General features: G+C 39.8%; 2 protein-coding genes across 2 annotated transcripts; one reads left to right on the forward strand and one right to left on the reverse strand.

The window, feature by feature from the left end:
* Positions 1–652: 652 nt before the first annotated feature.
* Positions 653–5,972, reverse strand: LOC108672046 (store-operated calcium entry-associated regulatory factor). The gene is made up of 4 exons (XM_018159663.2): positions 5,476–5,972; positions 5,131–5,206; positions 4,241–4,355; positions 653–2,705 (listed from the first exon to the last, which is right to left on the reverse strand). Exons 1-4 carry the CDS (start codon positions 5,590–5,592, stop codon positions 1,973–1,975), a joined length of 1,041 nt encoding a protein of 346 aa, XP_018015152.1. The 5' UTR covers positions 5,593–5,972; the 3' UTR covers positions 653–1,972.
* A 6,995-nt stretch (positions 5,973–12,967) lies between these two features.
* Positions 12,968–23,350, forward strand: LOC108672032 (acid-sensing ion channel 1B-like). The gene is made up of 10 exons (XM_047885524.1): positions 12,968–13,006; positions 13,651–13,798; positions 15,044–15,121; positions 16,431–16,525; positions 17,570–17,776; positions 18,716–18,806; positions 20,710–20,912; positions 21,306–21,435; positions 22,299–22,495; positions 23,010–23,350. Exons 1-10 carry the CDS (start codon positions 12,968–12,970, stop codon positions 23,193–23,195), a joined length of 1,374 nt encoding a protein of 457 aa, XP_047741480.1. The 3' UTR covers positions 23,196–23,350.
* Positions 23,351–25,065: the final 1,715 nt, after the last annotated feature.

The raw sequence follows: 25,065 nt of genomic DNA on the forward strand, positions 1-25,065 counted from the left end.
ACAAAATTGCTAGACATGTTCCGATTTTGCTTCCTATTTACTTAATGAATGTAAGAATTGCGACCCAATTGATGAGAGGTTACCTTACTCAGCAGAATGTCAAAGTCGCCAGAACAAAGAAATATGAGTATGCATAATTTGTTTCACCTGCAATACTCATTGACGGCGAATAATTGAAAAACTAGAAAATAAACTCACTCTTCATTATAATCTAATAACGATAAACGAATGGTATGTCGATTCTGCATAATTACCGTGAAATCGTGCGATGTCAATTTTCAACGAAGGTTACATGTAACTTATAAGAAAAAATTAAGTGCAGTTAATCTACCAGATAAATGGAGGAGACACTTCAGTGTGGAATTGCTTATCGTTGTTCTTGTAACATTCATGATGGAATATGCCCACGCAATAAGAATGTAAAACATTGCCTAGGTAAGCATCATGTGCCATTACCATTATATTAGAGAAGTGTGCTCTAGTACAAGCATTAGAACAAGCTTAATCATTTCAATCACGTTCGCAGAAGAGTCACGTAGGTCATGTTTTTCACTTCAGGAATGAATTTTTTATTCTACTCCAACAAAAAACGCATCTTAATTAATGAATGCAAATCACTGTAAAGCCCACTACTCAAATCAATATGCGCTTCAAGCTTTAAATTTGAAAAAATTTATTTCAAGTGATAAATACAAGTACAATAATACACTGTGATGGGTACAAACGATACAATATCGGTGATCGAAATAAACCTAATTTCATCAAAACATTCACACTTTACAAATATGATCAATCGCAGTGATTCACTTCCTCTTTGTTTATCCGCAATGAACATAATTTGAATCTATACATTCTATTTGTTGGGTAATAAGCGAGCTATCATCTACACATCTATTAAAGAAGGACACGTGTTGATCAGAAACACTCACATTTCGACAAATTAATAAGTAAAAGAGGATTGTTGTTCCATCAAGCGTTATACATGCAATGAACTTGCCATGAATAAATACAATCACGTTCATGAAATACAATATAGTGGGAGCCTGAACATTAAAATCAGTACACTTGTGAACGAAACTTTATATTCCCTAGCATTGTATTAAGTCAAGCTGGTTACTGAGTAATGGACAAAAAACGAGTTCATTAATAAATGTTTGGATCGTCGAATAAACACCATCCCTGGACCATTTATAAAAGTAATATTGGACAAATGTAAGCAAGACTCATGATCATAACTGATCAATAAAACCAGACCTGAATAAGTGGAAACGATGTGACTAGAGCAAAGTTTGTTAATCGCGCATCACTCGTGCCTGAAAAAATATTCAGCAAAACCATCCTATTTGCAGTAAATTAGCAATACCTCATTTCCCGACAAAAAGTTTTTCGCACGATTCTCTTTTTTTCAATAAGATATATAATTTAATTTATTTGAATTATTCCTCAAAAGCCTATTATGATTATAGCGATACATATAAGTATTAGACGAACCTTCTAATTGCTTGGAAATCGATTTTATTTGACATCAAACTGCCGAGCAAAATGAGTACGTTTTCTTCCATCTCATAACAAAAATAAAGTTTTTTGTAGAATATATTTAAATTCATCTTCCAATACATACATGGTAATAGTTTTCAGCAGAAATAAATGTCATTATAGTTCAATCAAAACAATATATACATGCATTAAAATTTCCCAAATCAACACAAAATGTAGAGCAAGTCGGCCAAAAGGACTATTGCTGTAACACCTTTCAAATCCAAAGCTATTTTTATTACATAAAAATTACAGGATTTTGATGAAAAATGAGTTTAAAAAAAGAAATGCTTACAGATTTGAACACAAGGGCCAGTGATAGAATACTAAAAAAATCTAAGCTTTACTCATCTCTGTAACCATGAGAAGAAAACATCACAAATGAAGGAGTGACAAACTATTGACAGTTCGTAACTAAAGTTTCAGTTCAAGAATTTCATCGCCGAGAAGTTCCACCAAACCCTGAAGCGGTCCTGGTGCCAGATCCTCCACCAAAACCTGATCCTCCACCTCCCCAGCCACCACCCCCTGTATTAAACCCTCCACCACCACCACCTCCAAACCAGCCTCTGTTGTAACCCCTATTGTAATGGCCACCTCCTTGGCGGTTACCCCCTAGCATGTACCCAAGAAGACCTCCAGCAGCGGCTCCTGTCCAGAAACCTCCTCCTCCTCCACCACCTCCTGCGTTCCTCCTAGCGTGGCAAGAGGCGTCATCGTAACCTTGGTAGTGACCACCAGCACCTCCAGTTCCCCCCAAACCACCTCCACCACCAAGGTTCCACCCATAACCTCCTCCCCCACCAGCAGGGTAGTCATCATTGGTGGTAGAGTCCGAGCGATCACCAACAGTGCCCCTCGGAGGGCTGATGCAGGTCTTGTAGAAGGCCCAGGCCATGAGTCCCATAGCACAGTAAGCAATCAAGTCAGCAAAGCCACTTGTGAAGCTGCGCGACTGAGCAGTCTTGGTTCCCCCATAGAGGTCATCTTTCCAGCCATAAGACCCTCCACCAGCTGAATGTTCGTTCGGCCCATACCCATAGTCATGTCCTTGCTTACTACCGTCTCTGGTGTAGTCCAGACTATATCGCAGGCCACAAGACCCCGCAAGGATATAAGGATCTTCTGGATAGTCATAGCCTTCACATGATACGTCTATGTGGCCAAACCTGCACAGAAAGACAACTATATTCAGATTATGCTTACCATCAAATATTGTCTCAATTGTGTACACAGTTGTTTTCTCTTCAATTGTTGAGATTTATCACAATATTCACAAAATGAGCACACATTACCAACTTGTATGGCTGCTGATCTTTAACAGAAAATAATTGTTAAAATCTCATCACTTTATAGGAAAGAGGATGTTCTACTCACCCAATATAATGTCAAACTATTGAAGCAGACTAAAAATAACTATCCAGAGTCTGAACCACTTTTAATAGTTATTGTTAACACGTTTTTAAAACGTTTTTCTTAGCTTAGCTTCGCGTTTGTTTGTTTGTTTGTTTATTTGTTTGTTTGTTTGTTTGTTTGTTGTTAACATTGACAACGAAAATTAGCCCACTTCTGATTGCTCTAGAGATCTGAAATTCGGCATGCAGGCTATTTTCGCCTAACAATTTCAGATACAATCATAAAAACTAGCAATTAGAGACCTAAATTAGCTTAATTGAGTAAAGTATATATATATAGTATATATATAGCTGTCTCTTATACACATCTAGATGTGTATAAGAGACAGGTGTTATGTAGCCTCAGTATTAGGCCTTTAATGCCCATTGACAAAATTTTCCTATGTCAAATAGTTTTTGAGTTGTGGGGGTTTTTGTTAAAAAACGAAAAGTGGTCTAAGTTACCCCGCCGGTCTAAGTTACCCCATTTTACGGTATATACCGTACGTGACATTTGCAACTTCAACTGTGAGTCCTATGCCAAAATATTATTGAACTAAGTACACATTCTGAAGGAGCATAGGCAAATGGGCATTTTGTGCCACGACATAGCATACAATTATTGCATCATATGCCCAATTATTGCTGTCTTCTATAGTATGAATTAACCAGAAAAAATCTATGGTACTTATTTTGCCCTTTTCCAAGTGCAAAAAAAAAACTTATCTTTTGTTTCATGAACAAAATTAGAATTTACACCCACAGTAAGCATATATTTTACATATTATATGGTAATAGCATTCATTAATCTCAAGTGGAGATAGTTGCTAAATTTTCTATTCTAATGATAAATTTTACATTTGGTGGCAGAAAAGTTAATCTTTTAATGTATTCAAAATACTTAGAGCATGATAACTAATGCCAATGTGAATTTAGGCCCAATTTTTATAGGTATATTTCAATATTGGCACAGATATTATTTTTTCTTTTCTAAATTTGTCATGACTTACTGAAGCCCTCAAGGCTTCGCCTTAGTTAAGTTAATAAGTTTTCATCATTTTTCTGTCACATATAATACACAAACTACTTCCCTGGTTACTACATAAATTCATTTTCCAATCCACAAACATTAACCAAGCCACTGAGCATCTAGACAGAAATTTTTTAATAGCCCTTACACGTTTGTACATAGTTCAAAGCATAGACTTTTTAGCTGCACAAAAAATCATTCTATAGTTCTGATACAGACACGCTGTTCAAAGTAAATATAAATGATCTACACCATAATAGTTGCATGATTCAGGTCTTACCTGACATTGCCATCCATATCAGTTTTACACTCCCACTGCACATCAATGCCATCAAAGCCTTTGTTTGTGCACTGCACAACACGAGGCTTGAAGGTGCTGCAGGGTGCACTTCCTCCTGCACAATTAAATCCATCTTTAACATTAAATTTCAACTACAGATCTTGCAGATTTTTTAATGGGTGACTGAGATAGTATTTCAAATAGTCTTGTGCTCAAAAGGGACTATTTACAAATTTATTTTATGTGTAACCTACCACAACAATGCTTTCCATCTAAAATGTAAACTGAATAAAGTTACGTATTAGTAATATTAACAGAATATCAATGGTGCCAACACCATTGGGTTGTTGGTACTTGATAACTGCTTTCAATTTTGTAGCTCCTATTGAGGGAAAACTAGGACACCTGATCCTGAAGACATCTTTAAGATGTAACTTAGTAAAGTTTATCATAGAGAGAGCTATTGCCTATTCTTGCTGTTTATGTACAAAACAGATGAATGAATACATTTAGGATTTGAGAGAACTCAAACAGGAATCTTTAATTGAGTTAAATTTCATCATCACCAGAAGATATTTGGGGTCAGGAAACTGAAAAAACAGCCTCATTTAATATATGTAGTAGGAATTTCATTGAATCATGCCATTCTTATCATAAAAGGAGTCTATCAATGAATTCTTGGGCAATTTTGAATGATTTTCAGTAAATATTAATATGACACTGGACAGGCAAAATAAACACTTGTCTGACAGATTCATCATGTGAAGTTTGAATAATTGAGCAAAGCATGATCACACCTTATTAATGATATTATATGATTTGCCTTGCAATGAAATGACACGCAATGTAATTGCAAAAAGCAATTATTAAAATATTTAGCCAATCCTTGCCTGTTACACACTCCAACTGAGGAACTGCAGCTGATCGACGTCCATTGGTCATTTTGCCAGCATAAAGAGTAAGTGCCTGAAAAAAATCATTAAATATATTTTTTAAATTCTTCACAAACAGGTTCTCAGACCTAAAATCTTCTAGGACTGGGAGATTTGAAGTGCTAAAATTTCAGTAAAAACTTGCTTCTTTCTAAACTTGCTACAGGATTTTTAATCAAAACAAAATACATTAATCATAATTATTTAGAGCTATAAAATTTTAAATGTAGTAGCTAGGTAAGTCATATTTACATAATTTTGTAGCCACATTAATTAATTAACACTTAACTGCTTAGAGCTTACCTGCACATCTTTTAGCAGAACTTTAGTGACAGAACTTTCTCCTAACCAAGCATCAACTGAATTGAACAAAAATAAAGGTAGACAAACCAGCACCACTACCAGTGGTTTGGATTTCATGCTGATTGCTGGTAGTCACTAATTTACAATGCTATACCTCTGATTTACTCAGCAATTCTTTATTCCGATTTAAAATAAGATAACTAATTCTCAATGTCATATACTTTTTCGTCAAAACACCACTTGACTAGGTAGTATGCAAATGCACTTGGGCTCAGTTGGCTGAAATTAGATGGATATAATGCTTGATTTTTTTTCGTTAAAAACATATAGGATTATAACTCAAATCTTGAATCGATTGAATAAACTGCAATTTTGCGTAATAACTACGGCAGTAACTACGTACTAATTACTATGCTTCAGATGACAGACGTCATAGGCTTCGATGTTCAATGCTCAATCCAATAATTTCTGCTTCGCACTGAAAGTTGGACGGAGGCATGGTATGACTCCCCGCTTCAGAGTCTCTAGCACACGTAATTTATATGAACATCCTAGTAAGATGACGCAACTTCACTTAAGTGTCGTATTGTGACCTTTTTTAAAATTAAGTTCAATATATTTTACCTTCAATTCGAAGCTTGGTTTTGATGAAGTGAGTAATTATCATTTTTTAGGTCATTTATTTCATGGCTGAATTAATTATTCATTTCCAGTAAATGGTCTAATGATGATAAATTTTGTAACAGAACTATGCTATCTGAAACCTCACCTCAGATGCGGTGAACGTAAAATTACGTAATTTAACGATGCCCGGAAGTCATATTCGATCCGCGACCTGGTGGTGCACGGCAGGTAGCGGTCAAGGCCGGAAGAGGACAAAGCCGAGTGGTGCACGGCTGATTGGTGTAGGTCCGGAGATATCCAAGGCGTTCGATTCAGGGCTTATTGGTGCACAAAATTGGTGGTGCTCGGCTGCGCTCCCTTATTTTCCCATGCCATTCACTATTTTGCCTTGATATTCCCACAGAATATACGGCAAACTAGTTCATTGTTGAGTTCTGGCAGTGATCGAGGACGCACGTAGTGTTTGCGGGTCCCAACTTTCTCACTTCTGACTATGCCGGTTTGACTTATCTCGCGAATTTTGTACCGAAACGATTTCAGTGAAAGGTTCAATGTTAGTGCAGTTCAATCAAAATTGTGCGAATAGTGAGAAAAACGGCTAGTACAAGTGTTTTATTCCCGACAAATTCTAGATTCAGAGCCGACATCACTATGTTATGTTATGTTATGTTATGATGAGACATAAATTATCGTTTAGTTAAGTCTTACTTTTTCTAAACATAATTTTTGTAATTGACCTCCAATCTTTTAAATGATTCAAACTAAGTGAATCTAGAATTTTGTCACTCATTCACGTCGATGGATGCATGCGAATTGTTCATAAAGAGTGGTATGACAGCAGGAATATAATAATAAACTGACTCATCCTGTTTATTACTGAGTTCGAAACTGAGAAAATAATTATAAATTGATTAAGCTTATTAAGCTTATAATCATTGTTTAAGTGTTAAAGCTTAAGTGTTTAAGCTTATGAAACTTATAATCATTATATAATCATATAATTGATTAAGCTTATAATCATCATTGTATTGTGATGTTTTGCTCCCTGCAATAATAAATATGCCTGCTTTTTGTCTCGTTCAAAATAAGATCTGAAAATATGATTAATCATATTAAAATATAGTGAGATGATAGTTAAGTAGCCAGAGGCAATCCTATAGATAACTGCCATTAGCATCTGTGCGAGTAATGTATGATTTTTTTAAACTATTCAACTTAAATTCAAAGTAGTAATGATTATGTTTTCGTCCGATCAGCATTATTAAATGAATCTGTTCTGTGCATGTATGTAACTTGCAGAGGTGGGCAGCAGCGCGCTACATTTTCAGCAGCGGTAGCGATAGCGGCGCTACATTTAAGGCAATGTAGCGGTAGCGCCCGCTACATATTTAAGTAGCAATACGAGGTTTTGCCGCTACAACGCTACCGCTACATTTATAGATAAAGCCTTTAGATTTTACTTAATAGTATTAAATATTATTTAAAAACCAGCATGATACATACCGTACATAATATAAATTACAGAATAAAACTGTACGAAAGATTTCGGTGTAATGTTGTCAACCTCAGCCTGTTACTAGTGTCAACATGTTAATTGTTGCTTGTTAAGTTGTTACCAGTTACCACTTACAGGTATTTTTCATGTTTCAGTTTGCTTACAGTTATTTTTATGTTTCACCTTCCCTTCATGGATGTCTACTCTAATCTACTAATCTCAAAAATAATCCACATATATATACAAATAAAAGACCGGTTTTTTTATATGGATATGTGGATAATTTTTGAGATTGATAGATCAAAGTAGACATCCATGTAGGGAAGGTAAAACATAAAAATAACTGTAACTTTTATTTACCGTATCTAACCCGTACTAGTTCGGTTAGGTTAATTGCAATAAAGTTGCATTGATATGTTTTGAAAATGTTTTATTATCATTAAATGTTTATGAGTAATTCCCAATAGCAGAACAATAAACATTTAGAGATTTCCCATAAATTTTGCCACTGTAGCGGCTAATGTAGCGGCGCTACATTTTACTGTAGCGGTAGCGGTATCGCTCGCTACAATCTAGTGGGTGTAGCGGTAGCGCCCGCTACATTTAGAGCATGTAGCGGTAGCGGCCGCTACATTTTAAAGCGCTGCTCAGCTCTGGTAACTTGGCAGATGTTTTGTCGATGCAACTCCTCTTGCGGCCTCCCTCTAATTTCAAGATTTAATAAATAAGACTGAAATCAACTCTGTTTGTTTTGAACATCTTGCTGATATCTTAGAGAATTTAGTCATTCAAGTAAACCCTTTATTCATGGTGAACCTCTGGAACTAAACCTAGTGAGATCCCAAAAGCCGGGGTTCCGTAAATGACCGGGGTTCCGTTTGGTCGTACAACGACCAAATCGTAGTTTTACAACGCCGTAGCTTTGCAACGCCAATATGCCGTAGCTTTACAACGACCAAACTGATCAGACGAGCCCTATAAAGAGTATCTGCTGAATAGTTTTGGAGAAGAGACCGAGAAGAGACGTGATCGATATTTTCACTCACGTATGTCCGTGGGGCTTGCGGTAAGGACCGGCCGTAAATGGAGCTATGGGCTACAGCGGCATGGAAATGGGGGGGGGGTATCAACATGGAACTCTGCAAAGAACGCAGCAGAAGAATCGTGACGTAATATCAGTCTTTTTCTCTTATTAGGTCGTGTATGCATGGAATGTTTTATCATGCAGCGTCGTAACTGCTCCCGCCGCGGACGTATATATATAGGTCGATGTAACGCAGGCTCGTAAAATTCTGAGAGTACCGACCGGCAGGCCTTTTCTGTCCAGTGCGTCCGCAAGCTAACCATCATTGCTCCATTGGACTGCTTCATCTACCATTTATGCAACCAAATACAATAGCAAGCAGCCTAGAAGAAACCAATGCAGGTGAACGTGCCAAGATGCCTCCTATACCGAGAGCACCAAGGAAATATCACGAGCTTTAAACCACCAATTAAAGTAGCGAATACTTTTAGCCGAGGGTGTAATGACCTTCCAAAACTAAAAGTCGCATCTAAGTATCACTTCATATACATACCAGAGCCTGCCTGACCTGTACCCATCTTACAATGTACTGCGGCAGGCAGATCATCATAGCTCTCCTGAGGTATTGTGCGAAACTTTGAAGGCACCACCAGGTCTCGGATCGAATATGCCGTAGCTTTATCCTCTGTAGCCGTCCTTGACCTACTGCAAATAAGAACTAATTTAGAATTAAAAGAAAAGATGTGGCAGTCCTTTACATATTACAAAAATATGCATGCGAAATTATGGAAATGTTAATTAACAGAGTCTTTGGTTTGGTTTCAGTTTGAGCAACGGCCAGTTGTCCTTTCGACAGCTGTGGTTGTTGCTCAGGGGCTGATTAATTCGATGCTGTGTAATAGACAATGGCGGTTAGTTTGTGTAGAGTATCAATGCTGGAATATACTTTGTGCTTTGTTCGATTATTGTAAAATTATTTCAGGCGTTGCAGACGATGCTGGGCCATACGATTCCCGACTTCATTGCTGGCGCCAGTTACTGTTAACCAATGAATGGGAACAGAGGTAAAGACCCGTAACAGCCAGTCCGGGGGCCGTAGGAGTGTTTTGGCTGCTTTTCAAAATAAATTCCCTAATCACAAGGGAGAAAGCCACAGCTACGTTGACTTCGACTGCAGCGTGTCATTGAGCGAACTTTGCTAGCCCGGCTTAGGTATTCACGCAGAGCGCTGATGCCAGCTGTAGGAACAGTAAATGGCGGGTAACTATGGCATCGGCACGGCCGCCCTGTACTGGGCCCTGTCATCAGTCGCTTGCCGACTTGCGTCGCAGGTGCTTCAGACATTGGCAGCTCCTGCATGGTGCCCAGATACTAAAAGCATTCGTTGCACTAAAAGCTTCGGAAGAACGTTTGGCAATTACAATTAGGACATGACACAGACGATTGCCGAATGGATTTCTCAAACAAACTGCACTTATTACTGCTAATTGACAAAATTTTCCGTTAATACTCAAATTTCTAGAAATCTGATTATTGTAGGGCTTTCACATGTGTTATCTCACTGTTTTTTTTTTATTTTGGGCTTCTAAGGTAATTGGATTAAAGCCATTTAAAAATGAGTAACATTCATTTGTACCCCCATTAGATTTACAAGACACTGACGCAGTCTTGAAGCTTCACGATAAACAAAGGAAAAATACTTAAAAAAAAAAACTTAAAAAAACACGTTTTTCTTGTGGACTAAAAAGTAGAAAATAACTTATGACTCGCCCCAAAAAACGTGGGTCGGGCTGTACGTCCACCATCAAATTTCCAAAATTCGTGTGTTGTGTGCTTCTCGCTTTAATCATAAATCTGCCCGAAAACGTGCAACAAATTATTGATTATTGTATTGTCATCGGGAGCTGAGCTTCCCTAAAAGTTTCAGAGCGCTAGCTAGCGGGAAAGTTGGTAAAATATCGATTGCAAGATTTGATCATCACAGACGGACACGAAAGCGAGCTAAGAAAAACGTGGTAAAATAAAACATTGTAAGCAGTCTTAAGAACTTGATTTGCAAGTCTTGTATAGTTATTTGGATGTCATGATCTACACAATTTTTTAAGTAAAATACTGTACTCGATGTGCTTATAAATACAACGCACGAGCTGCTGCCACGGTGAAAATGACTTACATGTTTGCTAATGATAAATATATTAATTGTATGCAGAAAAATTTGTGTATTCTGCGTTTTAATTAAATATTAATTGATTAATTCCAGTTTATTGAATACTAAATGTGATGTTAGGGATTGTTGGCGAAGGTTTTGAGTGAACAGTTTCAAACTTTCAATCAAGATCACGGTGAAGATTGGCTGCTGCAATCACGTCTTCTCAATTACTAACGGGGGTCTATTATCTATGAACAGTTTTATGATCTATGATATATATTTTTATAAAAAGGCTTGTTCTGAAGTGCATTCAATCACGGCTATGGAAATGCAGAGAGTGGCTGAAGCGGTGAGTGAAAAATGAAGGATCGGCTGAAACGGTGAGTGAAAATTGAAGGATCGGCTGAAGCGGTGAGTGAAAAATGAAGGATCGACTGAAGCGGTGAGTGAAAAATGAAGGATCGGCTGAAACAGTGAGTGAAAAATGAAGGATCGGCTGCAGCGGTGAGTGAAAAATGAAGGATCGGCTGAAGCGGTGAGTGAAAAATGAAGGATCAGCTGAAGCGGTGAGTAAAAATGAAAGATCGGCTGAAGCAGTGAGTGAAAAATTAAGAATCGACTGAAGCGGTGAGTGAAAAATGAAGAATCGCTTGAAGCGGTGAGTAAAAATGAAGGATCGACTGAAGAGGCGAGTGAAAAATTAAGGATCGACTGAAGCGGTTAGTGAAAAATGAAGAATCGGCTGAAGCGGTGAGTGAAAAATGAAGTATCGGCTAAAGCCGTGAATAATAAATGAAGGATCGGCTGAAGCGGTGAGTGAAAAATTAAGAATCGACTGAAGCGGTGAGTGAAAAATGAAGGAATAGCTGAAGCGACGAGAGGAGTATGGAGCGGCAGCGATGTTGACACAGTTTAACCCTACAATTGGGCAATCGGTGCTACATGGAGAAAGTTTGTCACCTTGTGTCATTAGACCTATTTGAGGCGGCCTCAACTCCCTAAAATATTCTTGAGTCCCGCTGAATAATTTAATGTTGATTTATTTAAATTGTAATTATTATCTTGCAAAAAATGCCGATAAATTCAATATTATGTGGCCTGTTCATAAGTTAGAAAAATAATCACATAATCAGTCATTATTAACTTAAATGTGATCATATATCTTGAGGAGCTTAGCGTTAGGGTAACATGGGCAGCGAGCCCACTGCGGGTCACGGGCCCATAGCGGGTTTCTCGCTAAGTATGGCAGATATTGGTCCGTGTTCTCTACCGCCGGTAGACAGTTTCACTGGGATGAAGTGTACGTATTTACGTTTTGCTAAGTGTTTGCGTTATTAAGTTGTTTGTGAATAACTGTTTTAGCCCAGATAAAATTTTTTTGCTGCTAAAAAAAATTGTTTTCGATTACTGTAGTTGAAGCTTTTGAAATTAATGTTTCAAAGCTGTAAGCTTTTTTTAAACCAAGAGTATATATTTTTCAAATTAAGGATATGATTTTTTTTAGTTTTTAATAAATGAATGAATGTCATATTTTGTATTACATTTTTGTTTATTTTTAACTGTGAAGTGTTGTTTTATCATTTTTAAACGAAAAATATTCAATTGTGGTAAAGGGACCGAGGGTGGGTGCCTTGCCCCTAGGGTGGGGCAATTAATGACACTTTTTACAAAATAGTATATCATTAAAAATTGAATAACTCTATAGGCGTCTAATGCACATCATACATTCTGCATTAGTTGTACCTTTAAACAAAACAAAGAACCACCTCGTAGCAATTAAAATTTCATCAAATATTTAGTTTAAAAAGGGGGTGGGCCGCGCTGCCCAATGTTGCCCTACTATCCTTAAAACCAGGGGGTATTTCTCCCACCTGTCCTTAAAACTTAGTGACGCCCCTGTGTGGCAATATTTGGCCTCTATGACTCACTCATTTTCTTAAGTGTACTGTTCACTAATTTTATAACGTTGCACTCTACGCTAGTAGCGTGCGGAGGAGCGCCAATACCATGGAGTGCTCGGGCCCGAAGTAGAACGCACGCGATGTTTACATTGAACTACACGCTAACTTCTCACGCTTATACGAATATCAATATATCGAAACTAAGTTCGACATTTTTCAGCTCTCACAAATTTTTGCGATGCGTTAGTGTGGCTCTAATCTCAAATTTAAATCGTATGAAAATTTTTGCATGGATCACGATGAATGTGTCAAATTTGTCTTTTAAAAGAGCTGAGATGGTAAGTTCTACGGTATTTTAAAATTCGGTTCTTCTAACTTGAATTATCCACCGATTAAGGCAAAAATAATGATCAATGGTCATTGTCCAATGAATGCCCGTTTTCAAGAAGTTTTCATTTTACTGTTCACCGCATCTACTAGACGCGTTGAATTTCAACTGTAGCAGATTATTTATTTACTTACTATTCCGTTTTATTCTTCATCCAAAAGTTTCTATGATTAAGTAAATTACTTGTCTGTAAAAATCTTTAATGCCACAGCTTAGAATTTTTCCCTACGCGAGGAAAACGTATTTTGATGCAACGGCTTTATATATAGAAAGGCATTATTGATTTAGAAAGGGATATTTTTTAATATTATTTAGTGTATAATATTATTATACCTAGAGAAGTAATATTTAAAAAAAAAACAATATGCACATGTTTTCCTCGCGATGCAAATTTTGAATGAGCTAGCCCAACATAAGAAAAATTGACTTAGCAAAGTAAGTGTTAGTTAAAAGCATCGAACGAATTGCGTTCACAATGATATATCGTTTTATTTTTTATCGTTGGGTTAGCAACACGAGTTTCCATTATTAAAATTTTTCCTAAAAAAAAAAATTTCCAGAATATAATGTTGAATAAAATTCGTTTAACCTCAGAGCTTCACCGAGCACCCAGGATCCAGCAGTTCTCGACCGCCGTCAGTCAACGGGTGGTGCAGGCGACGGAAGATGGTGGCCAAGGGGGAAGGTTGCGGTCGCGATGGACGATATCCAGTGGCCAATTTTGAACAACTGTCCATCACAGGTGAGCATCAACTGACTTAAAAATCTCAAGACGATATCCAGATTTCAGTTACCACGATAATATCCAGATTACGGTTCACAAAACGATTTCGAGATTATACGGTCATCATGGACGATACAGAGATTACGGTCACCAAGACGATATCCAGATTACGGTCACCAAGACGATATCCAGATTACGGTCACCAAGACGATATCAAGATTATGGTCACCAAGACGATATCCAGGGACCAATTTTGAGCAGCTCACCGATATCACTAGCTGATATGCTGCACATCATTGTAAAACTGTTTTTTTCGGCCTGCTTACAATCACGAGGGAATTATTCCTTAAGAGTTGGTTTTAATTGACATTTCAGGCCAGCAATTGCTAGCCGTGGTCCGGGTTAATGGGAGGACTGTTGTGCATGTATAAGCGATGGTAATGCCTGAATAATCAAAAGGAAAATTAGAAGGTTTCATTTAAGTAATAGTTGTAATGACAGATGGAAAGGGAACGTAATCATATTAATCAACGAAAAAAATCCAAATGTCTCGCGGTGATATCGAGAGTGTTATGAAGGGTTTATTTCGCGTTGTCGATACGTGTATCGAGCTTCCCTAACAAAATTTAGAGTCGCCCCAGCTTCTGGTAATCCAAATCAGAAGCTGCCGCGTCTGTAAATTTTCACTGGGTTGCTTCAAGCCTAAACGGAGAGTCACTGCAGGTGCATGTGTCACTAGTGACATATCGTGACATAGGGTGACATATGGTGGGTGGTGACATATGTCGCCTGTGACACATATGCCAAATTATGTGTTAAATACCCACCACAAAGCCATGAAAATTGTTCTCCATCCTCGATCACCGGTCCTTCTTCTACGCCTCACATGAACCGCCATTATATTTCAGCACATGTATGCAGGGGCAGTGGTGAACAAAATTATTTTAAATTAGTGATGATGACAGCTTTACTACATAACTGTAGTGGTGACATGTAGCTGTTACAGTGGTAAAAAGGGTTGCTAGATGGCCTAAAAACGGCCAAATCCGTGGACAAAAAAGGTCAAACGAGGCGATTGAAAAAAACTAAATCGTGGAATGTGGTCGAAAAAATACCATCTGGAAGTTCTGGTGGTGATATCATAACTCCTCTACAGGATTTCGGTGTGTGGTACACTACCTCAAATTTATGTTGATGACAGCTTCACTACACAGCTGATGTGGTGACAATTGTCACAGTTGTTACATCATGTATTTCATACAGGAGTGTCGCGTGTGGTGACGCGGGATGCTGCGTGGTGGCTGCGGGTGGTGTGGACGTTTGTGCTGCTCACTTGCACAGGTAAATCTCTCATCACCCTAGTACAATACACGCTTACCCTCTCAAATTGCACAATTACTCACTAAAATCGCACGATTACACTGGTAAACCAAACGATTTCACTGAAAATCGAGCAGCTACATTACAAAACCGCATTATTACACTGCAAAACTGCACGATCAAACAGCAACACCGATAAATTGCACGGCAAAACCGTACGATTACCCTGCCTTGATTATGCCATACGATTGTTCAGTCTGTGATACACGTCTGTGACATGATTACCCTGTATCAGGCGGCTGCTGATCTCACTCCATTGTATGTGGGCGATTAGCAGACTCAAAGATGTGAAGGAAATGCTGCTTAAAAATCAGTAAAAAAGGCTCTGAGTTGAGCGCTGTCCTTTTTAGCGCATTTTCTCATTTATGGAAAAAATGCATTATTGTGCTCGCCATGTCCGTCTATCTGTCTGTCTGTCTGTCTGTCTGTCTGTCTCTCCGTCTGTCCGTCCGTGACCTCAAGTTTTCGTTGACGAGAAAATGCGCTCTCTGTCACTCACCGCAGTGAGTACTGAGTTATATTTTTTCCTTTATGTCGAAGTTTTCTTAGAGCTCTGGAAGATCATCCATGTCGTCAATAGGGATAGTTCAAAGAGGCAAAAAATTGGATGAAAATCCCAATATTACGCCAAGGCCCAGCAGCGCATGAGCTGTGGAGAGCGCTGCTGTCTTTGGGCCTTAGAATCCGGATGCTGACCCAATTTTCAGATAATATCTAGAAGAACTAAAGAAAGTTGTCCCACATAAGCGCAAAAAAAGATGTTGTAAATTGCAACATCATTAGACTTAGTTAAGTAATATTATGATGTCAGTTCATTTTCTACCGATTGAAATAATTGACGTGTCATACAGTGACACGCCAGTGACTGTGGCAGCGCAGCCGTACACCTCCGGCCTTACATAAAACCTGTCGTGCACCACCAGGCCCCGGATCGAATGTGACTTCCGGGCATGATTAAATTACGTAATTACTAATTTTACGTTAGGTCAGATAGCATAATTCTGTTCCAAAATTTATCGTTCTTCGACGAGTGGCATTCGACCGAGGGCTGGTTCGACGCACGGCCTAGATATGATTGTACAAAAGTGTTGAAGGCTACGTTCCGAAATGCAGGAATTATGATGGTCCATTACTTCCAAGGCAGTTGTGGTCTTCGGCAGGTGACCCCGCACTGTGACACGCCATAGTCACACTGCGACACGCCACAGTCACACTGTGTCACGTCACAGCCAAACTTTTACGCGTCATCTGCCACACCTTCCTCCGTCAGGACTGACGCTGTACCAGGTGATCAACCGCGTGCTCTACTTCCTGTCCACTCCCGTCAGCGTCAACGTGCAGGTCACCCGCAACGTTAGCCTCAGGGTGCGTATTGCCTGGGATGTTGCAAGATGTGTTGCATGTGTTGTTGCGTGGGTTGTTGCGCGGATTCACTGTTAGAGAAAACGGCGAAAAACGGTCCCACTGGCGTTCTATGTGGCCGGCCGCCCCGTGAAAATAAACTGTTTCGCCGTTTTTATCAGATGTTTTACGGATTTCTAGTGTTAAATTAGAATAAAAGCGGTGACACGGTGTTTCTTTTCAGGTGCCGACCGTCCACTGAAACGCTGGTAATACCGTTTACCGGTAATTTTTATAACAGTGTTGTTGTGCGGATTGTTGCGTATACTGTTGAAAAGTATGTTGCAATGAGTAACAATGTTTTTGAAATGTTTCCTGTGTTACTCAAGACTGAAAAATTAAATTAAATTCCTCCTGGAGTTTCCATGAGCAGGGGTTTGATGAATATTGAGTTTAATCAGAAGACATGGAGAGGAGGCACGAGGAACTGTTACTGATTTCCTAGCCGGAACATGCTTGAGTCTTAGCAGTCCCTAAAGCTTCACCTATAACGTTCCGAGGCTCTTCAAAGCAATGTTGATGGGTGACAACATTCATGGTGGGGATGAATACATTATTCAAAGAAAGGGGTGTTTGATTCAAATCCAAAATTGCCGACCAGTGACATTAACCACACGAAGGATTTCAAACGGGCATTGCACGTGATGTTTCGTGAGGTGTTACGTGGAGTGTTGAAGGGAGTTGGAGCTTTAATTCGTGAGGTGCTCTTTGTGGAGCATGTTATTCATGAGATGAATCATGCTTAGAAACACAACCTTTACCAACACTCACGTCACTTGTTTAGTAACATTAATGAGCGTTACGTGCTTATACAAATACCATCGTGTGAAAGCGAACGTCACGTCTTCTGTAACACTGACATGTGTCATAAGTGATCAGTAACATTTCGGTGCCATGACATGATGTGCGATGCGTGTTTGAAAAATGCCAAGACTAATATAGTTGCTTGTACGCAAGGAAAGTATTAGTTAATTATTATCAATATTAATTTTCGCGGTAACCGCACAGTTCCCGCACGTGACGCTGTGCAACAAGAACGAGTACAGCATGCGTGCTCTCCGCCGGCTGCAGCAGGACCTTGCCAATCAGGAGGGCGTATCGAACCTGACGGAGGTGATGGCATGGCAGCCGAAGGACCTGCTGCAGCTCAATGGCATGGATGCTCATGTATTATGGAACCTTACAAAGCATGCCAGAGAGGACTTAGTCCAGGAGGTGAGACTAAAGTACCTTAAGATAACTCAGGTAACACGTACCCAGAGTTCGTTTAGGGACACCAACTCAGGTCCGTCCATGCTGCAAGCACCGCCTTTTGACGGCGACCATGCGTCGCTCACCAGCGACACCGGGAAAAGGAACTTGGCTTAACAAGGTTCGAACCCACGGCTAGCGATCTCCTCATCTCGCTGTCACTGCCACAGCGCTACAGTGGCGCAGATGATGGATCACAGCAACTGATGATGCATTAGCAGTGAACGCGTTGCAATAAACAGAGGACTGGTGGTCTGAGGCCACACTATCAAAATAGTTATGAGTTCGTAACTACGTCAGCCAATCACTGGTGGCTTTACGAGATAAATCCACCAATCATATGCGATAATCGGCCTCTTCGTGTACTTGACAAAATTTTAATAGTTTGGCGCCAGGATAAGCCTAATAGTGTCTAATACATACTGCTAACATGTAATATCGATTGCAAGATTTGATCATCACAGAGGGACACGAAAGCGAGCTAAGAAAAACGTGGTAAAATACGAATTAACGTGTACTACATATTCCTCCATTAAATTTTGTCCGACCTATCATGGCACAGCACTCAGGGGCTTGTTGCCGCGTAGTAATGGGTGAAATTTCGTCAATGAGAACGTTGTTCCAATAAAACGCTGAATAACCAAAACACTTGAACGTTTTTTAAGAATGAGTCAACGAAATATTATTTGAGCTATCTTGCTTCTTAACACAGATTATTATCATTACCACAATATTTCGTTGTTTAGTGGTAAATTTCGATAGCTAACATCAGACTTGAATATTCTGTAGCGTGATTTCCCACCGAATAATTTAGTTAGGCATTTGAATTTACGTTCAGGTATGTCGAAGTGTGTGAAGCCGTTAATTATATTTATCCTTAATTTCATGAACCATTTGCGACAGTGCTGGTTTGGGCGCGGCGTACGTTGCGAAGAAGTAGGCCATTGGCGCTCTGTGCTCACTGTCATGGGCGTGTGCTACCAGTACAGCACCGGTGAGTTATAATAAATTACCAGTTTGTACCAGTACCGTACCATTTAGTGTTAATACAGTACAATTTCCTGTCCGTACAGACCCATTTAGGGCCTGCTAATCATCAGTTTGTTCAGGCGAGTAGAGTACCATTTTTACCCGGATTTCAGAGCTTAAAGCTCAGTGCCGTATGTACTCTACCAAGTTAGTAGAGTAATGATGGCCATACTGAATCTGGCCTAACTTACACCGGCATAACCTGTTCTGGCCTAACCTACACACGTTAAAACATTTTTCCTCCAAAAACATCCCTGAGCAGACCTAACCTAATCTCATTGGCTGTAAAGGCCCGTTCACACTAGGGGCAACACACGAGAATCAAGTGCCTCAAAGCGCATGCAGAGGCGCTTTGCAGCCTCTGCATGCGCTTCTTGACCGATTGACGAGCTAGCGATTGACAGGGGCCATGCCTCATGCAACACAAGCGCGGCGCTTAGTAGATAGCTGTTAAAGAATTGATATCACTTGTATGCTTAAATCTCAAATTAACTAAGAATTTAAAATAAATAAAAATTTTAAATCAAATTAAAAATCTAAATTAGTTAATTAAAGAAATTCAATTCGTTCTATGGTTTGTTTCAATGTATTAATTTGTGACTTCTGATTTGTGATTCTAGATTCTACGAACTAACGATGGAGCTGGTCTCCGAAACGTTTTGTATAAAGATATGAATAAAATGAATTTTTGTGGACTATTCTATGCTTTTAAATTCTTAGTTAGTAGATAGCTATCTGTGGTCTAGTAAGGTTGATTGTGTAAGCTGGTCCGGCACACCAAATGTCGACTAACACCACTCGTTTGGAGTCACTCTCTAGCCGAGCGCCTAATTGATCTTTATAGAGAACACGAATGTCTATGGAGTGTTCGGTCAAAGGAGTCAAAAATCGAAATGCAAATGATGTAAGTTATTTTTACATGACGTGTTTAGTTTATGTGATTTTAGCAACTCCTGACAATTTATGCATTACCGTTTAGCGATTTCAAAGGATGATATAATATCGGTACGAATATTGGAACTTTTTATTTAAGAATAGACTATATTTTTATAAACTGTATCTTTTTGAATGTGCTTAGTCTCTAATTATGATGCCTATGCTAAATTCTCGTTTACAACTGGCATAGAGCGAAGAATGACGGACCTCAGCACACCCGAGAACAATGGCTACAGCTCAAATTCGGTGACATCCATCCTCATTGACGTCTGGGTGGCAACTAGTGTTCAAAGCGCGCCGCCTGCGCGCGGTCTCGAGCTATCGCCTACAAACGTAGTGTGAACGGTTGTGCGCGGTGAGGCACTGCAGCAAACGACTCAAAGCGCATGTCGTTGCCACTAGTGTAAACGGGCCTTAAGAAGTTAGAGAGGCAGGGAAAATGAGCTGCAAGAAGGTTTTGAGCAGGGAAAGAATGAATAGGTTAGGCTAGAAGTGGTGAGAAGAGGTTAGGCCGGATTAGGTAAGGCGGTGAGGCCGGATGCAGAACTTTCTGCATAATAGAGAGCGTACGCTTATATTTTGGCTGAAGACCTACGGCGCAATTATTTTCAATCAACATGTCACTAGTCTGGGTTACGGTGTTCAAGCGCAGTCTGCGGCTTCCAAATTCAAGGCTGAGTGCAGTTGTTAGATATTAAGGCATAATAGAGAGCGTACGCTTATATTTTGGCTGAAGACCTACGGCGCAATTATTTTCAATCAACATGTCACTAGTCTGGGTTACGGTGTTCAAGCGCAGTCTGCGGCTTCCAAATTCAAGGCTGAGTGCAGTTGTTAGATATTAAGGCTGGGTGTTGGCTCCGGGGCTTGTTGAAGAGTTAAATTTGTGGTCCACGGTTGCGCACACCAACCTGTAAATTGTGTGCCTACAGACAATCCTGTGACATCATCAGGAAAGTTCAACAACCTGTATATGAATCTGCAAGACATGGAGGAAGAGGTCTCTTTTAACGGAGAGCGGGGCTTCAAGATTCTCATCCATGACCCCAGGGACGATCCCGTCATCGACGTGCGCACGCACGGCACCAGCGTCGACCAGGGCTGGGGGAAGGACGTGCGAGTCGCTGTCAGGGAGGTGATGATATCAGAAGCAAAGTGGAGGAGAAGGTCTCAGTAATAGTAATATGGATGATATTAATATTAAATCGGCCAAATATAGCCTGTCGCCGATTCAGGATATCAGAGTTTTCTTAGAGCTTGCACGGGGTTTCGAACGCGCAAGTCACTACTCAAATACTGCCATTCTAAATTATAACCATGGGTTACCCAGATGTTAATGTTTATGGAGGGAATATACTTTTCTGATGAGACACCCACCCTGTCAGTTGTTGCAATTACACCAATTATAAATCGGTCGCCAACTTTAACAGGTGAAACTTATATCTGAATAGTGCATGGTAGGTCAAATAAGGGCAGTGGTACCTCACACTAGTCGATTAATACGCCATGCATGTATGTGATGTCACAGTTCGCGACACTGCACACCAGCCGGCGCCCGTGTGTGGAAGAGCCCACATACTCCTCCTCCCAGTGCATTGCGCTTTGCTTTCTTCGCGCCCTCATACACGACACCGAATGCCGCATGCCCTACATGACAGGTGCGTCTTGAGTGATCTCCTTCACGACACACAATGTTGCATGCCCGTACAAGTGTTACGTAAACTAGCTAGAAAATCCGGCAATATTGGCGATGAATATTTCACAGCTTGTAGCTGTAGACACTTTTGAGCTTACTGGCAAACGGCGTTGGCCAGTGTCACATAGAAGACGACTTTTGAGCTTACTGGCAAACGGCGTTGGCCAGTGTCACATAGAAGACGCTCTTTAACCCGGTTTAGAAGTTCAGCGATTACAGTATCTTCCGTCTTACTATCTATGTTATACTTGAATGGATCTGTCTCCAGAATGTTTTCGATGAAGATGCGATGAATTTAACTCACGTCTCCTTTGCTTGTAAATTCTTACGCTATTACTACTCAGCCCCTCACGGGGGACTTCTGATGTGTGTCTGTGCTCGTCAGAAGTCCTATGGGATTTCGCGCTCCTAGGGGGATTGTTCCTGAGCGCCTCACTGCTGAGCTCGCGGTCGCGGTGTCTGACCGTTGGTCTCATTTAAGTTATTAGGTAGGTAGGCTTCCTTACATTTCCATTCTCTGTCTCTCTCGTGCGGGCGGCCGACGTCCCGTGTAGGCGACCTCTTGTTCGAGCTAGCAACCCAGCTGCTCAATTACGAGCGTCGGAAATAAGGTTCTTCAGGCTCACCTGCTTCCCGTGTTCAGTGGCTGCAATATCAAATCTCGCTTAAATACACGTATGTATATATAGTGACCCAAGCACAAGTTGCGGCCGATTATTCGTCTGTGATTGGTGGGTTTAGCTTGAAAGCCGTCAGTGATTGGCTGGCGGAGTTACAATCTTTTTGATAGCATTGCACGACCATTTACGAGTGCCTGCATTTCAGGAATCGGAGGCTCTTGGTGCAGCAACAGCACCGAATATCGCCTGAGTCTTGAGAGCGAGTGGCGGCTATTATTCATGGGGGGCTGGAATGCGGGAGAATGCGGGTGCCGCAAGCAGTGCAACGAAGATATTTACACGATGTTTAATGAAGCCGCTCAAGGGAATCCTCGCTCTGCCAAGATCCGGGTCTTCTTCCAGGTTGGTCGCGTGATCGAATAAAAAATGCCTTGTGTAATTCCATAGAGATATAATGACTCTGCTAGAGACGGCTCGAATATTAGCTTCACGCAAAGCTTTTCAAGTTATGAAACCTTTTTAAAGGAAATAATAATAAGTTATGCATTAAATTTTGCATCTCAGATCCTGTTCTTCTGATTAAAGTTGGTGCTCAACTCAAGCATCCCGTTGTATGAGTGTTTTATGTTTATAACTGAGAATTTATCCTTACAGCAGCTACTGTGTCGTTGAATTTCTTAATCGTTAAACAAAATTCACTTATTATTTTTTTAATTATTATTAATTATTAAAACCAAGTTTATTATGAACAATCATTTATACCATTTCTCTTAATGATTTAAAAATAATTATCTGGCAAAGACCTTTAAATTGGCGTAATGAGAGAAAATTTGCTTGCTTATATTAATTTCATTTATACTACTGATGATGAGTAACGATTGAATAATATTAAAACCAAACTAAAATTCTTGGTCAGGATCTAACGTTCGATGAAGTGTCGGAAGATCTAGCATACAGCGCGGTGGCCTTACTGTGTGACATCGGAGGAACCCTGGGGCTTCTGCTTGGGGCTTCAGTACTCACCTTCTTCGAGATCGTCGAGATAACTTTCTGCAAGCTCCTGACGTACATCCGCACGCCATGCGCGCTACGAGCCAACTGAAGAAAGCAACCGCCAACCATGGTTGAACTAGTATAAGGTTGACCCATCAGAAGCCCATTTTTGCGGATATAGTTCGTTGTCCGCCGGTGACGTCGCTGATCTCAGCGAGGTCACGGGCATAAACCAATCACCGAAATGCGATCAAACCAGTCAACCAATCCGTCATGGGAATGACGGGTTTGTTTACGTTTCTCGATCTACGTGACGTAACAAGAAAGCTGAACTGAAATACGGAACTTCTCGGGGGTCAACCTTATATAGTTCAACCATGCCGCCAACCACGCACATACTTCTCATATTTCACTGGATTTTTTAATCAATAAGTTGATTGTTATTGACTTAATCTTCTACTTAATAATCACACTATTTTTTATCCCCTTATCACACGTTTAGCATGAAGACTTCACTGTGGCAAATAGATAAGGATCGTGCCTTGTTCACAGAAGGAAAAAGTTGTTTGGAACTCACAGAAGGAAAACTTGTTCACGAAAACGTTGTTTTCGTGCCTTGTTCACAGAAGATCTAATATCGTTTCATTTGACCGGATCTTTTCATTACTGACGATAGTTTCAAGTAGCTACTAGACTTCCACCGGGTTCGGTATGGTGCTAGGCATTTCAAATCTGAACATATATTTTTCCATAGCTTTATCTAGTCTGTTCTTGAACGCGTTCATACTTGGACGCGTTGACAGACGGAATCAAGAATGGAGCAGTAAGAGGGGGCCTGATCCTAGCTGGCTGTAATAATTCTGGTCAAAATCGGCGAGGTTGCCGGGTGTAGAAGAACACGTAAGTAGAATAATTGGTTACATTTCAAAACCCACCAAGCTATAGAAATTCGGAGGTTTCTAGAATTGGCGACCAGGTAGAGTTGGCAAAAACAAGTTAAAAAAATATAACTCAGTACTCACTGCAGTGAGTGACAATTAGCGCATTTTCTCGTCGACGAAAACGTGAAGTCACGGACGGACAGACAGACGGACGGACGGACAGAAGGACATAGCGAGCACAATAGTGCATTTTTTCCATAAATGAAAAAAAAGCGCTAAAAATTGCTATTTATTAGTAAGACAATCACATGCTTGACGTTTCAACTTTACGGAATTGTATTGACAAAACGAGTGAGTTGTCGTCATTTACCACGAGCTGGCACCCGAAATAGATATAATTTTCTAGGTTTACTCGCATAATGGATATTAAAAAAAAATCTGTTGTAAAATATGATAATTTTTTTAATACATTAATTCGTACTGAGATCGATATTCTCAGTGTGTTGCTTCTACTGCCGTACAGTATATAGAATTACCCTAACAAAATTTAGAGTCGCCCCAGCTTCTGGTAATCCAAATCAGAAGCTGCCGCGTCTGTAAATTTTCACTGGGTAGTGATGTTATCAATTGATTTTACCTCACGTAACGTGTAAGCAAAGGTAAAGCAAATCAAAAACTGACTAAAGACTTGAAGACTTGCGCACTACGGCTCGCAAATTATACAAGCGGCCAATCAGAGTGTCTGAATGTTTTAATTATCTATTGAAAATTATTGTTCTTATATTGTTATAATTTTATATATTGACTACATATTTCAATATAACTTCGATTTTTCCCGACTATTTAATTCGAATCTAGGAATAAAATATCAGTTCATGGCACTATAACATTCGAAAAGCCTAGATTTTGAACTTATAAATAGTGTCATGTTTGTCTCTCATGGATGGGCGCTGGAGCTGCTTGACAGTGTTTCGGAGTCAGACGGATCGCTTCTCACTTCCACGAATAAAACTGGTCGCTAAATTCTTTTTCGACCCTAACAATTTAATTCTTCCTAATGTTCAAGCGTTTTTAGTTGCAAAATTTTCATTTAAAAAT

Source organism: Hyalella azteca, unplaced genomic scaffold (genome assembly GCF_000764305.2).
Source record: "Hyalella azteca isolate HAZT.00-mixed unplaced genomic scaffold, Hazt_2.0.2 contig2316, whole genome shotgun sequence".
NCBI classification, from domain to species: Eukaryota; Metazoa; Arthropoda; class Malacostraca; order Amphipoda; family Hyalellidae; genus Hyalella; species Hyalella azteca.

Bases quoted from the DNA above. Each gene is read 5' to 3' on its own strand.
- LOC108672046 (XM_018159663.2), bottom strand. From the start codon at position 5,592: ATGAAATCCAAACCACTGGTAGTGGTGCTGGTTTGTCTACCTTTATTT. The intron at 5,207-5,475 runs GTAAGCTCTAAG...GATTTTTTTCAG, and splicing joins TTCTGCTAAAAGATGTGCAG to GCACTTACTCTTTATGCTGG. The intron at 4,356-5,130 runs GCAAGGATTGGC...TTAATTGTGCAG, and splicing joins TCAGTTGGAGTGTGTAACAG to GAGGAAGTGCACCCTGCAGC.
- LOC108672032 (XM_047885524.1), top strand. From the start codon at position 12,968: ATGAATGTGTCAAATTTGTCTTTTAAAAGAGCTGAGATG. The intron at 13,799-15,043 runs GTGAGCATCAAC...TATTTCATACAG, and splicing joins TGAACAACTGTCCATCACAG to GAGTGTCGCGTGTGGTGACG. The intron at 18,807-20,709 runs GTGAGTTATAAT...GTGTGCCTACAG, and splicing joins GTGCTACCAGTACAGCACCG to ACAATCCTGTGACATCATCA.